At 37.6% G+C, this 14,293-nt stretch overlaps 1 protein-coding gene across 1 annotated transcript in view; it reads left to right on the top strand.

Moving 5' to 3' along the window:
* Nucleotides 1–14,293, top strand: part of STAM2 (signal transducing adaptor molecule 2) — a 57,290-nt gene that overhangs the window by 18,292 nt on the left and 24,705 nt on the right. The window contains exons 2-7 of the mRNA XM_003776006.5: nt 5,447–5,531; nt 7,383–7,458; nt 7,565–7,663; nt 8,380–8,526; nt 10,723–10,792; nt 11,667–11,853. Of these exons, the coding sequence (XP_003776054.2) occupies nt 5,447–5,531; nt 7,383–7,458; nt 7,565–7,663; nt 8,380–8,526; nt 10,723–10,792; nt 11,667–11,853 (664 nt within the window). The remainder of the gene's footprint in view (nt 1–5,446; nt 5,532–7,382; nt 7,459–7,564; nt 7,664–8,379; nt 8,527–10,722; nt 10,793–11,666; nt 11,854–14,293) is intronic.

The following is a 14,293-nucleotide window of genomic DNA, read 5'->3' as shown; positions in this document are numbered from 1 at the left end:
ATAGGAAAGATTAGCATGAAGCTGTAATATATATGATTTGCTTTTCAGACTCAGTATATAAAGTTAGTTACTTATCTAAGAAGCTTTTGAAGCATTGCCTTCCCCACTTACCCTGACTCCTTGTTGAGACTCCCAAAGGTAGAGTTACTTCTCTTCAGTAAACAAGAGGAGAACTAGAACTTCATAAGCTCACTAGTGCTGTTACGTTTTGTTGCCATGTGGTGTTGCTATTGAAGTTTGATCCTATGTAGCCTGTTGAATATTTGTCTGCTCAGCAGTGAAGCTTTGGTTGGTCCAGAACTTTGCACACATCAGCCAAACCATGTCCACAGATGGGCATCAGAGTTAAAGCCCTTTTAGTTCATGTACTCAAAAGCTCTGCTGTTGTTTCCCACCTTACACATTGTACCAGGCTAACGGGATGTGGGGGAGCAACCAACATCATTCATTCACTCATGAAACAAATATTTATGGAGCACCTACTTCGTGCCCTACATACTGTTTATGTACTAAGAATAATAATAGTGAACAAAACAAACAAAAATTCATGCCATGATGGTTACATTCATTCTGGGGGTGGAATGTGGTGAAAGGTTGTAGCAAAGACAGATGCTAAACGAAAAAATGCTATGAAACATCTTTAGAAAGGACTATGCACAAAATCTTGCCTTCCTAATTATTTTATATTTAGTCTATGCGAGTCACCAATATGAAAGATACCAATAAGTATAACAAAGAAGACAGATTGAGTACCTAATGGATTTACAACCAGTTTGCTGATAACTTCTCTCTAGCTTGTTTTGGGACTTTGTGGCCACTGTGCATGTAATGGTACATTATGCAGGTACTAAAAATACTGGTATAGACGTATATTTCTGAATGTGGACAGATGTTTATGAGTAGAAATGCATGTTAAGAACTGATACATTTAGTACGATCACAATGTTAGTGGGGAATATTTTTTCTCTACCCCTGTGGTTTCCTTTGTGAGAAGGGAGTTCCATTAGTGTCACCCTGAGCCTGCCCTTTGTTTTGTTTTGTTTTGTAGAGACAGGGGCTCACTCTGTTGTCCACATTGGAGTGCAGTGGTGCGATCTCGTCTCACTGCAACCTCGACCTCCCAGGCTCAAGCCATCCTCCTACCTCAGCCTCCCGAGTAGCTGGGACTACAGGCGCGTGCCATCACGCCCAGCTAACTTTTTTGTATTTTTTGTAGAGACAGGGTTTTACCATGTTGCCCAGGCTGGTCTTGAACTCCTGACTCAATTGATCTGCCTGCCTTGGCCTCTCAAGTGCTGGGCTGATAGGTGTGTGCCACCTCACCTGGTTTGCCCTTGCTTTTTTATTCACTTCGTTTCTGGTGTGATGACACCTGACTGGTAAGTTTGAGAGTAACTGGCCTTACATATGCCCTTCTGTGTAGGACTAGCTAGTCTTTCCACCACCACTGAGTGATTTTTCATTTCCTTCTCCATGGAATAAGTTATGCAGAGCCTTACCCCTGCAGGGAGAGGCCTTCCCCTCTCTAGTGCTAAGGCATGCCCACTTCTGGGGTTCACTATTAACAATTCATGTGGCTAGTATATCTAAAGCTTCTGTTAATAACAAAAGTGTTATTTTATTCTGTTTTGTTTCTCGTCTTGTTCATAGCTTAACCAAGGAAGGAGTTGTCTGTTTTGGGGTGCTGCCTTGGTACACCTTATACTATTTTATTTAATTTTGCATTAACTTTTATTATTTTTGCGTGTGTTTGTGTGTGTGTGTGTGTAATGTCTGGCAGGATATGCATCATAGTTTTAAAAGGGATTGGAAAAAGGATTCATAGAATTAGGAGGTTTTTCCTTGTCTATACTTCTGAATTCATGGAATTTATTAGATATGTAATTCAGAAATAGTTAAGCCTTTTAAGCCTCTAAAACAGTATAGTCTGCTCTGACTTTCCAAAGCAATAGTCTTTTTGGCACAAGGGAAGAAGGTGAAAACCTGAGTAGGTATGTTTTGCCTGCGTAGCATTTGGTGCCTGGATCTAGAACTTTCAGTAGGCAAAAATGTATTACTTTTCTAAAACCCCTGGTTTGTCATTTCATCACATGTCAAAACAATTGCTTTCCATCCAGAAGTAGTAGGCAATTCGCGTGGCTTTTTAAAGCGAGTTCCAGTATTTAACTGAGGTTAACTGCATTGGTGTGTTTCTCTTTACTCACGAAGTATGGTTGTTTGCTAAGCCTGTTCATTTTTTGGCTTCTTTTGATTACTCCTTGCTATTAAAAAAAAAAAAGAAATTACTCTGGATTCCTACCATCTTTCCTGATGATCACTGTGATATTACCTGTCGTGTGTATATATATATACATATATATAATGTATATATATATGTTTTGCTAGATTATTCTGTATTTGAAATTATAAGGTATATATAATAAAGAGGAAAAGATATAAAATGATACAATGTTTCTAAAGTGGTACTTTTTATATCTCCACCTCTCCATACTAGCAGAAAAAATTGTATTCCTTGATATTGAAATTTTTGTAAAAGTTAATAAAGTAAAAATGCTCTATAACTCAATTATTGTATTCTGATCATGCTTTTTAACAGTTTACCTTTAATTAATTTATTTTATTTCTCACAATGCAGGTTAATTACTTGTCAGTTTTTACTTTGATCATGTAATATTTCAAACCACAAAAAAGATATTGAAAATATTTTCTAGATACATACTGTACAACTTAATAAACCGTTATAAATACAATGAAGCCCCTGTCTTCTTTTGAACCCCCCTCAAGTTTGATGTTTATCATTCTCCTGCATGCTAATATTTTTACTACCTGTGTATGTATTCCTAAAGAATATAGTGTATTTTTTGATTGTTGTGAAACTTCAGGTGAAACATTCACATATTGCTGGTGGGAATGTACCATAGTATAGTTCCTTTGGGAAACTGTCCATTCCTAAAAAAATTAAACTTAGAGTTACCATATGAACAGCATTTCTACTCCTAGATATATACCAAAGGAAAATGAAGACATAATGTCCACACAGAGACTTGTACATGAATGTTTTCACATCAGTGCATTATTTATATTAGCCAAAAAGTTTTTTTTTTTTTTTTTTTTTTTTTTTGAGACAGAGTCTCACTCTATCACCCAGGCTAGAGAGCAGTGGCGCGATCTTGGCTTACTGCAAGCTCCGCCTCCTGGGTTCATGCCGTTCTCCTGCCTCAGCCTTCCGAGTAGCTGGGACTACAGGCGCCTGCCACCATGCCCGGCTAATTTTTTGTATTTTTAGTAGTGATGGGGTTTCACCATGTTAGCCAGGATGGTCTCGATCTCCTAATCTCGTGATCTGACCACCTCGGCCTCCCAAAGTGCTGGATTACAGGCGTGAGCCACCACTCCTGGCCCAAAAACATTTTTAAAAATCCAAATGTTGACTGGGCATGATGGCTCAAACTTGTAATCTCAGCACTTTGGGAGGCCGAGGCAGGCAGATCGTTTGAGCTCAGCAGTTTGAGACCAACCTGGGCAACATGGCAAAACCCCGTCTCCACAAAAAATACAAAACTTAGTTGGGCGTGATGGTGCACACCTGTAGTCCTAGCTACTTGGGAAGCCGAAGTTGGAGGATCACATGAGCCCCGGGAGATCAAGGCTGCAGTGAGTCGTGATCACACCACCACACACCAGCCTGGGCAACAGAGTGAGACCCTGTCTCAATAAGCCAACCAACCAGCCAACCCAGATGTTCATGAACTGGTGAATGAATAAATGTGGTATATCTATACAATGGAATATTATTTAGCCATAAGAAGAAATGAATTACTTATACATGCTACAACGTGGATGACCCTTGCAAACATTATGCCAAGTAACAGAAGCCAGTCAGAAAAGAACATATATTGTGTGGTTCTATTTATATGAAAAATCCGGAATAGGTAAATCTTTGGAGACAGAAAGTAGACAAGTGGTTGCCTAGGGCTGGGAATATGTGGGGAGAATAAACAGTGACTGCCAATGGGTATGGATTTCTTTTGGAAGTGATTAAATGTTCTCAAATTAGATACTGGTGTTAGTTGTACAACTCTATCAATGTAGTCAAAACATTGAATTGTACATTTTAAATGTGTAAATTGTATTGTTACATGAATTATAGCAATAAAGCTGTCTTAAAAAACTCATGTAGCTGGGTGCGGTGGCTCATGCCTGTAATCAGTCCCAGCACTTTGGGAGGCCGAGGTGGGCGGATCACAAGGTCAGGAGTTTGAGACCAGCCTGACCAATATGGTGAAACCCCATCTCTACTAAAAATACAAAAATTAGCCGAGTGTGGTGGCAGGCGCCTGTAGTCCCGGCTACTCAGGCGGCTGAGGCAGGAGAATCGCTTGAACCTGGGAGGCAGAGGTTGCAGTGAGCTGAGATCGTGCCACTGCACTCCAGCCAGCCTGGGCAACAGAGCAAGACTCTGTTGAAAAAAGAAAGAAAGAAAAAAAAAAACCTCATGTAAATATTATAAATTCTTGTGCTGTTAGCTTTTTTGACTCAGCGTTATAAGCCCAAGCAAGTCATATTTTGAGATTCATAAATTTTTGTTCATTTAATTTTGTATTCCTCATTTCATATTTCATTGTATGAATTTACTATATTAATTAATTTTCCTTTTTGCTATTGAAAACAGTGCTTCAGGCTGGGTGCAGTGGCCTGTGATCCCAACATTTGGGAGCCAAGGAGGAGGATTCTTTGAGCTCAGGAGTTCAAGACCAGCCTGGGCAACATAGTGAGACCCCTTCTCTATTAAAAAATTTACAAAACCAATGCTTTATTGGACAGTTTAGTGCATATTTACTTGTATGATATACTTTCTAATTTTTTTAAGAGATAGAGTCTCACCCTGTCATCCAGGCTGGAGTGCAGTAGCATGATAATAGCTCACTGCAGCCTTAAAGTCATAGGCTCAAGCAGTCCTCCCATTTCAGCCTCCCAAGTAGCTAAGATTACAGGCATTTGCCACCATGCCTGGCTAATTTTTAAAATTTATTTTTCGTAGAGACAGGGTCTGTCTATATTGCCCAGGCTGGTCTCAAACTCCTGGCCTCACACGATCCTCCTGCCTTGGCCTCCCATGCCTGGGATTACAGGCATGAGCCACCATGCCCAGCCCTGATGATAACATTTTTAAAACTTTCTTCCAAATTAGAATTTGATGGGATTATTGATACTTAGTAATTTGTTTATTTAGAAGGCATTTTATTGCTTTACCTCAAGATATTTAGTTCATTTAATTATACAATTTAAAATTGAAGTTAGTAGAAGTACTTTTGTCTTCTGAAGGTCATCTGTAGTATCTTCGGCAATAGAAAAGGTAGGATTTCTTAACTGTTGGGCCTTTACTGGTATTTTAGTGTTATATGAGATGTGTCCTCATTGTTGTGTATGCCAATATATTTTATAGAAAAAGCCACGAATGAGTACAACACTACAGAAGATTGGAGTCTTATTATGGACATATGTGACAAAGTTGGAAGTACTCCTAATGGGTAAGATGTCCAGTCATGCTCAGTGAATGTCTAGGAACTTGATAACCAGTGTCTCTTTTTGTGATGTAACTTTGAGAGGAAAATGAGACTTCATCACAGTTGACCCTTGAACAACACAGATTTAAACTGTGAGGGTCCACTTATACATAGGTTTTCTTTCACCTCTGCCACCTCTAAGACAGCAAGACCAACCCCTCTTCCTCCAACTCATGATTTCCTTAACAACATTTTTTTTTTCTCTAGCTTACCTTATTGTAAGAATACAGTATATTATGTATATACACAATATATGTCCATCTACTGTTTATGGTATTGGTGAGGCTTCTGGTCAAGAGTAGGCTGTTAGTTGGCTGTGCGCAGTGGCTCACGCCTGTAATCCCAGCACTTTGAGAGGCCGAGGCGAGCAGATCACTTGAGGTCAGGAGTTCAAAACCAGCCTGGCCAACATGGTGAAACCCCGTCTCTACTAAAAATACAAAACTTAGCTGGACATAATGGTGTGCGCCTGTAATCCCAGCTACTTGAGAGGCTGAGACAGGAAAATCGCTTGAACCCAGGAGGCGGAGCTTGCAGTGAGCCGAGATGGCACCACTGCACTCCAGCCTGGGCGGTAGAGTGAGACTCTGTCTCAAAAAAAAAAAAAAAAAAAAAAGAGGCTATTAATAGTTAGGTTTTTGGGGAATCAAAAGTTATACACAGATTTTCGGCTGCGTGGGGTGTTGGTGTCCCAACTTTCATGTAGTTAAAGGGTCAGTTGTTTTACTTTTGGGACATAAAAGTTAAAAAAACCTGAATGCTGGATTTATGGGATTAACTTACATGAAAAAGAGTTCAACTGAAAATCTGCTATAGTAACACACATAATTAAAGCCTTGACACAATAGGATACATGATAACAATGTATAGGTGAGTTATTTAAGGAATTCCTCTGGGACTTCTATAGGTATGGGAACTTTTAAATAATGAAGTAGATAACACAGTAGATAATATAACAAAAAAGTCTTCAAATAATATACATATAAATATAATAGATTAACAAAATGAAAAAAGTGAATATAAAAAAGTGCTTTTGGGGAGATGTGGCAGTTAGCTGAACTATATGTTAGAAATTTAGAAGAGCGATGAAAGCATTTGTTTTAACATTAAAGCTTTTCATAGTACATTCACATGTTTATACTTGAACCTCTTAAAATTATATATCATGTTAGTTTTTTTCAAGATAATATTTTGCTGTTTGAAAGCTAAACCTGTCTTGAAGAAATGGAAAGATCTGGTATACATCTCTTGTGTTGACAGACCTTTTGTGAAATGGTTTGTCTCTTGATTTTGGAATACACGACATTTGCAACATGCTTTTTTTTTTTTAAAGTTCTATGAGCCTATAAACAAAATATTGTGTAAAATCATTTTATAGATTTATTCCTTTAACATTGTGAAATTTCCAGGATTTTAGTTTAGTTTATTTTTATTTTATACTTACTTTATTTTATTTTGAGACACGGTCTCGCTCTGTCATCCAGGCTGGAGTATAGTGGCATGACACAGCTCACAGCAGCTTCCTGGGCTCAAGCAATCCTCTTGCCTCAGCCTCCTGAGTAGCTAGGAGTACAGACACATGCCACCATGCCCAGCTAATTTTTAAGTTTTTTATAGAGATGAGATCTTACTTTGTTGTCCAGGCTGGTCTCAAATTCATGGGCTCAAGTGATCCTCCTGCCTTGGCTTCCCAAAGTGTTGGAATTACAGGCATGAGCCATTAAATATAAAATTATTTGGTAATAGAGTAATACCTTAATGTTTGAATTAAATTTATCAATAAATACTTAACTGTCTCTCTCTCTTTTTTTTTAGAGCGAAAGATTGCCTAAAAGCCATAATGAAAAGAGTAAATCATAAGGTTCCACATGTTGCTCTGCAGGCACTAACTGTGAGTACAAGTCGTGTTATTATTTGATGCAAATTTTAAATGTGTTTTTAATTACAGTAAGTTAATATTTCAATATTCGTATCTTAATTTTTATTTCAATTAATAGCTTCTTGGGGCTTGTGTGGCAAACTGTGGAAAGATATTTCATTTAGAAGTATGTTCCCGTGATTTTGCAACAGAAGTACGTGCTGTGATTAAAAATAAGGTAAATTTTAAAAACAGAAGAACTTTAAGTCATTAAAAAAATGTAGATTGTGTGTCATTATAACTATATGTGGCATTACTAAAGTATTATAAATGAAATCATTTTTAGATACATTGAAATGAAATAAACTGTTCTGAAATTTGATTTTTTAATTTGTAGCACCAAAAACTATTCTCCCCAAAGTATATATACTGTAAATAATAGCAAATCCTTTTTGAGGGCTGGTAAGTAGTCATTACTTTAAGCATTTTACATATACTGTATTGTTGAATGCTCTTAACTACCCTTGGAGCATTAGATTCTTGGAAGTTAGATTCCCTTATCATTCTTATTTTATAAATGCAAAAACTGAGACTTAGAAGTAACTTGTCCAAGGTCATGCAGCTGGTAAGTGGAATAGCCAAGATTTACATCCAGGTTTCTCTGGCTCCATTCTCCAAAACATGGAGGAAATAATCTCTGAATATAAAAGATTTGTTGTCGTTATAGTAAGACTTAGGAATTGGTGTTAAAAACAGTCATTTTGTATGAAACAACTATATCACAACATGTAGATAGGCATCTATCAATTACTTAACTAGGCTAGAAATTTCAGGACTTTTGTTGATGTTCATATAATTAAAGAGAATTTTGATGGTAATTCTCCTTGTTAAATAATTTAAGTGCTTATTTTAACCATAGATTTTTGTTTATTTTCCTTTCCTTTTCCTTAAAAGGCACATCCTAAAGTATGTGAAAAACTGAAATCTTTAATGGTGGAGTGGTCAGAAGAATTTCAGAAGGACCCTCAGTTTAGTCTAATATCTGCAACTATTAAATCTATGAAAGAAGAAGGAATTACTTTTCCTCCAGCAGGTTCTCAGGTGAGAGATTCATTCAGACCCATGGTTGACCCTATAATATTTTGAAGGTATGTATGTTATGTAAAGACTAGGCAAGGTATGTCTAGATTATCATTTTCCACCTTTACTTCCCAAATGACTCTCTAGCATAGTGCCTTCCTTACATTTAGTAGACATTCTAGTTTTTATGTGTATTTCTTCCACATATCAGAACCTTGTGAAGTTAATCAGACATAGTGTATTTAATGTTCCTCTGAGTCTACAGTCATGCAAAAGGCATAGGTATATGACATAGCCCTTATATTCAAGAAATTTGTAGCAAATTTGAATGATAGCTTTATACATGTGAAAAATAACTAATTTAGATTGTAAGTGACAAATACAGGATGAGGGGAATAGACTGTATACTGTCTATCTTAATACCAAAGAGAGAAAGAGGTGACTACAGATTGGAATGGTGAAGAAGGTAAAGAGGTAGAATTTTGGGACTTGAATGTATTAATATTTTGTTAGAAGTGAAGAAGTCATATCAGGAGGTAAGTGAAATGAACAAATTCATGGAATGGAGAGGCTCAAGACTTGTTTGTTGAAGAGTGAATGTGCCTAGAGTGAATGCTTCACATACAAGATGGATGGAAATGTAAGACTAGAAATCTATTTGCTGGGAGAGGGGATAGCTTTAGTAGAACTGGGGTGTGGAGGCAGGGATGTTGACTCATGGAGTGGGCTGGTTTTTTTAGGTCTAGGGGAGAAAAATACTATTCCTTGGGTTTTGCTCTCAGTACCTTATTCCTTCCCATTAATATTAGGATATGGGCTAGGGAAAGAGACTATGAGAAGTACTATATTTTCTTTTATTTTAGATCATAGATTAAAGAGAAAAAAAGATTTTTTTTTTTTTTTGAGATGGAGTTTTGCTCTTGTTGCCCAGGCTGGAGTGCAATGGCGCAACCTCAGCTCGCTGCAGTCTCCGTCTCCCGGGTTCAAGCAATTCTCCTGCCTCAGCCTCTAGGGTAGCTGGGATTGCAGGTGCCTACCACCATGCCTGGCTAATTTTTTGTATTTTTAGTAGAGATGGGGTTTCACCATGTTGGCCAGGCTGGTCTCAAACTTCTGACCTCAGGTGATGCACCTGCCTCGACCTCTCAAAGTGCTGGGATTACAGGCATGGGCCACCACGCTGGCCGAAAAAAGATTCTTTATAGCTGACCAGACCTAAGGGTACAAGGTAGGGTTTTGAGACAAGAGTCTTATAAGTAATAAAAAGGAAACATTTTCCTGTTCTGTCCTTTCTGCATATTTTTCTGAAAAATCTATGTAAAGAACCGGTTAATGGATCAGAGTCCTGGATACCTGTCTTACATGCTGTTTATTAAATTCAAGCATGACCTTCCTTACTTCACTGCTATGTCTGGCAGACCACTGCCACCCAGCCACAATAACTAGTAAAAGGACTTCACACATATTCCTAGAACTGCACCTCTTGTCTCTGTCCCCACTCCTCTGTCTTCAGTGATGATCATGACTTCTTGCTGGCACTCCTCATGTAGCTGTACTCCTATAGCAGAGCTCCTCTCACTAAGAGACCTTGGACAATTGAGATCGGGAATACAGTCAGAAAAGAGTCTTTTTAAAATTCTATTAATATTTAAGTACTTTCTGTATGCCAAGTTCTGTGTTACATTTATGCAAAATCTAAGCCAGTTTGAGCCCTGTGTGAGTTTATAATGTTTTCTTGAAAAATCTGGTTTTATTTTAGTATTTGAAAACAATTACTTAAAATTATTATAAGGAACTTCACTTTTAGACCAGGGATGGTGGCTCATGCCTGTAATCTTAGCACTTTGGTAGGCTGAGACAGGAGAATCACTTGAGGCTAAGAGATGCAGATCAGCCCAGGAAACATAGTGAGACCCCGTCTCTACAAAAAATAAAAATTAGCTGGGTGTGGATGCATACACCTGTAGTTCCAGCTTCCCAGGAGGCTGAGGCAAGAGGATCACTTGAGCCCAGGAGTTGGAGGTTACAGTGAGCTATGACTGTGCCATGCACTCCAACCTGGCTGACAGAGTGAGACCCTGTCTCAAAAAAGAACTTCACTTTTAAATGAAACTCAGTTATATCAGTATTTTTTAAAATTTACCATCTGCAAGTAATTATAGAGCTTGTGTTTTGTTTGAAAAGGTAGTTGTGTTCATTTTACTCATACATTTACAGACTGTCTCAGCTGCTGCCAAGAATGGTACGTCATCGAACAAAAACAAAGAGGATGAAGACATAGCTAAAGGTAAATGATCAAGCACATGTAATTTAGTGTTGCTTGAAATATCTTTGTCAGGGCTGGGCGTGGTGGTTCACGCCTGTAGTCCCAGTACTTTGGGAGGCCGAGGTTGGCAGATCACGAGGTCAAGAGATCGAGACCAGCCTGACCAACAAGGTGAAACCCCATCTCTACTAAAAATACAAAAATTAGCTGGGCATGGTGGCGGGCGCCTGTAGTCCCAACTACTCAGGAGGCTGAGGCAGGAGAATCGCTGGAACCCAGGAGGCGGAGGTTACAGTGAGCCGAGATGTCACCACTGTGCTCCAGCCTGGCGACGGAGTGAGACTCCATCTCAAAAAATATATATATGTATTTGTCAGAACATTTTTTTGAAATAAAAATGATAATAAAACTAGTATACTTTTATTTCTGCCTCAAATCTAAAAACTAGTAGCATCCAAAAAGTAAGGAAAACAAATGACATGCTATCAAATGAATTTAATTCATTATCTTTTTTCAATAATATGTATTTGATGTGCTACCTTTGGAGAGATTACATTTCACCTTTTTTTAATGCCAAAGTTATGAGTCAAGCACAGAAATATGTTCATGGCTTATCCTATATGGAAAGCTACCCATATTATAATGTCACAATCTGTTTGCTATAAAAATAATTGCTGCTGTATATGACAGACCGTGATAATAAAGAATGAGCAAAAACTTTTTTTTAAAAATGTCATGGTTCCCTGCCCTGCCCCGCCCTCCCGAAAGTTAACTGTAGCATGTAATTAGACAAATAAAATGCTTGATTTATTCTTATTAAATTTTACATTGTCATCTAATGTTTATTTTATCAAAATTAATTCCAGTTTCTTTGCATTTTAATTTTTGAAACTAGCTATTGAATTATCGCTGCAAGAACAGAAACAGCAACACACAGAAACAAAATCCTTATATCCATCCTCAGAAATTCAGTTAAATAATAAGGTTGCACGGAAAGTGAGAGCTTTATATGATTTTGAAGCTGTTGAGGACAATGAACTCACCTTTAAACATGGTGAAATAATTATTGTTTTGGATGACAGGTATGTTTTAAATCTTTATGGGAAGGTTTAAAGTGTAATGCCCTTAATTTAGAATCCAGAGTATTCAGTTCTTTGACTTTTAGTGTGTTTAAATCACAATAGAACCTTTTCATACCTTGTTTTTTCTGAAATAAAAGTTAGGCAGATAATGTGAGCCTCTTCTCATTATATTTGATAATTTATGTTTGTTATATTTGATAATTTATATCTTGGATGAAAGACGTATTAAATAATATTGTTGATGACCACAATTGGGAAACATGTAAATACTCAGTTACTTGAATATGTTTACGTTGGCAGTTGTGTGTACTGAAATTACTGGCAGAAAAACTTTAGGAAGAAATATAGCGATATACCCTTGATCAGAGCACCAAAAGCCATACTTGGCTCCTCCCCAGTTCTTAATCTACTACTGTACTCTCCTCAGAATTTCTCTACCATTTAAAGCTGTCATAAAAAAATAGATCAATCTCTGTAGAGCTTAATACTGTTCTGTACTTTTAAAAGAAATTCATGAAATTTAGCAAGAGTGAGAAGTAAGCTTGTTGCTGTGAACACAGATTGCAGATGTATTTGGTATCCATTATAAATAACTTAGTTATTTATAACACACTAGTCTAATATATTTCTAGTATATTTTTAAATAAAAGGTAGATAAGTAATGGTTTTACTTTACTGTGGTAAATATTTATGGAGAAAATGTTATGTAATCGACTATTTATAATTAATAACAAATGAGGACACAGTTCTGTCTTCATAAAACCTAGAATAAAATAAGGGAGTTAAAATTACCATATAGACAATTGTATGGAAGGCAGAATGTGGTGAATACCATAAAAGAGGTGCTGTTGGAGCCCAGATAGCAGATTTACACTTGGTGCAAGCGTCTGGCAAAGAAGGCTTATCCTGCAGCTCCATTTCAGGTGTGTATCTTGATTGGTTTTGATAAGATAAAAAATTTTGCAAGAAATTGAGGATGGGAAAAGGAAGGTCTCTTAGGCAATCAGGATAGTACCATCTTCACTTAGAAAATCTTTTTTCCATAAAGAAAAATTTTTTAAATAATCATTTGGAGTGGAACACCATGATCCCTGAAGGAGAATAGATAGAAATACAGATGTTTCTCAACTTATATTAGCCTACAGTTGGGCAAAATCATCTAACACAAAGCCTATTTATTATAATAAAGTATTGAATATCTCATGTAACTTATTGAATACTGTACTGAAAGTAAAAACCAGAATGGTTTATGGGTATCTGAGTGTGTATCACTTTTGCACCATCGTAAGTCATGCCATCATGAATTTGACACTGTCTGTAAAGGTGGAGAGATAGTGTGGGCTCTGAACACTGACAGTCTGAAATGTCAGGCTTATGAGTGTCTTTTAGTTAGAGTACTTACAAAAGAACTTAGGTTTACCGTTTTGATACTCTTATACAACTATGAAGTTAAAGATATTTATAAAATAAAAACAAAATGAGTGGTTTTATCTAAGATTTTAATTTAGAGCATTACTTTACATAACAAAATTTTCTAAAATAAATTGCTGCTCACAAAACAATTTTCAGTTAAGATTTATCACCTCAAAAGAGAACTTTTTTATTTGTAACTGCTAAGAGAATTCAACATGAATATGATGGAATATGCAGGTCAATTGCTGTCATTTTGACGATAGGACACCCTACTTTTATAGTTGCTATAAGCATGCTTATGGGTAAAATATTGTCATTTTAGGTGATTGGTAATCGCTGGTAGACAAATGCAAACTTGCATGCTAAAGTTAAATGACAGTCTTCGGTTAAAAGGAAGTCATCCAGAAAATGACTCTACTCATTGTTTTTATACTTCTGTGGAATTTGAAGCGTAAAATTTTCACACACAGAAGTCCCTTGAAGTCCCTTGAAAATATATCATTCTTGGATCTCCGTTTAAGAACCATTGAGCTGGCAGGGCGTGGTGGCTCACACCTGTAATCCCAGCACTTTGGGAGGCTGAGGCGGGCGGATCACAAGGTCAGGAGTTCGAGACCACCCTGGTCAATATGGTGAAACCCCATCTCTACTAAAAATAGAAACATTAGCTGTGCATGGTGGCGCACGCCTGTAGTCCCAGCTTGGGACTACTTGGGAGGCTGAGGCAGGAGAATCGCTGGAACCCGGGAGGCAGAGGTTGCAGTGAGCCAAGATCACGCCATTGCACTCCAGCCTGGGCGACAGAGCGAGACTCTGTCTCAAAAAAACAAACAAACAAACAAAAAAACATTGAGCTGATAGAAAAGGTGCACATTTCTTATTTATTTATTTGAGACAGAGTCTCGCTGTGTTGTCCAGGCTGGAGTGCAGTGGTGCCATCTCAGCTCACTGCAACCCCCGCCCCCTGTGTTCAAGTGATTCTCCTGCCTCAGCCTCCTCAGTAGCTGGGATTACAGGCATGCGCCGC

The sequence above is a fragment of the Pongo abelii genome, chromosome 11, assembly GCF_028885655.2.
Source record: "Pongo abelii isolate AG06213 chromosome 11, NHGRI_mPonAbe1-v2.0_pri, whole genome shotgun sequence".
Taxonomy (NCBI): Eukaryota; Metazoa; Chordata; class Mammalia; order Primates; family Hominidae; genus Pongo; species Pongo abelii.
The sequence above is the reverse complement of the archived record's forward strand: the minus strand, read 5'-3'. Positions and strand labels throughout refer to the sequence as shown.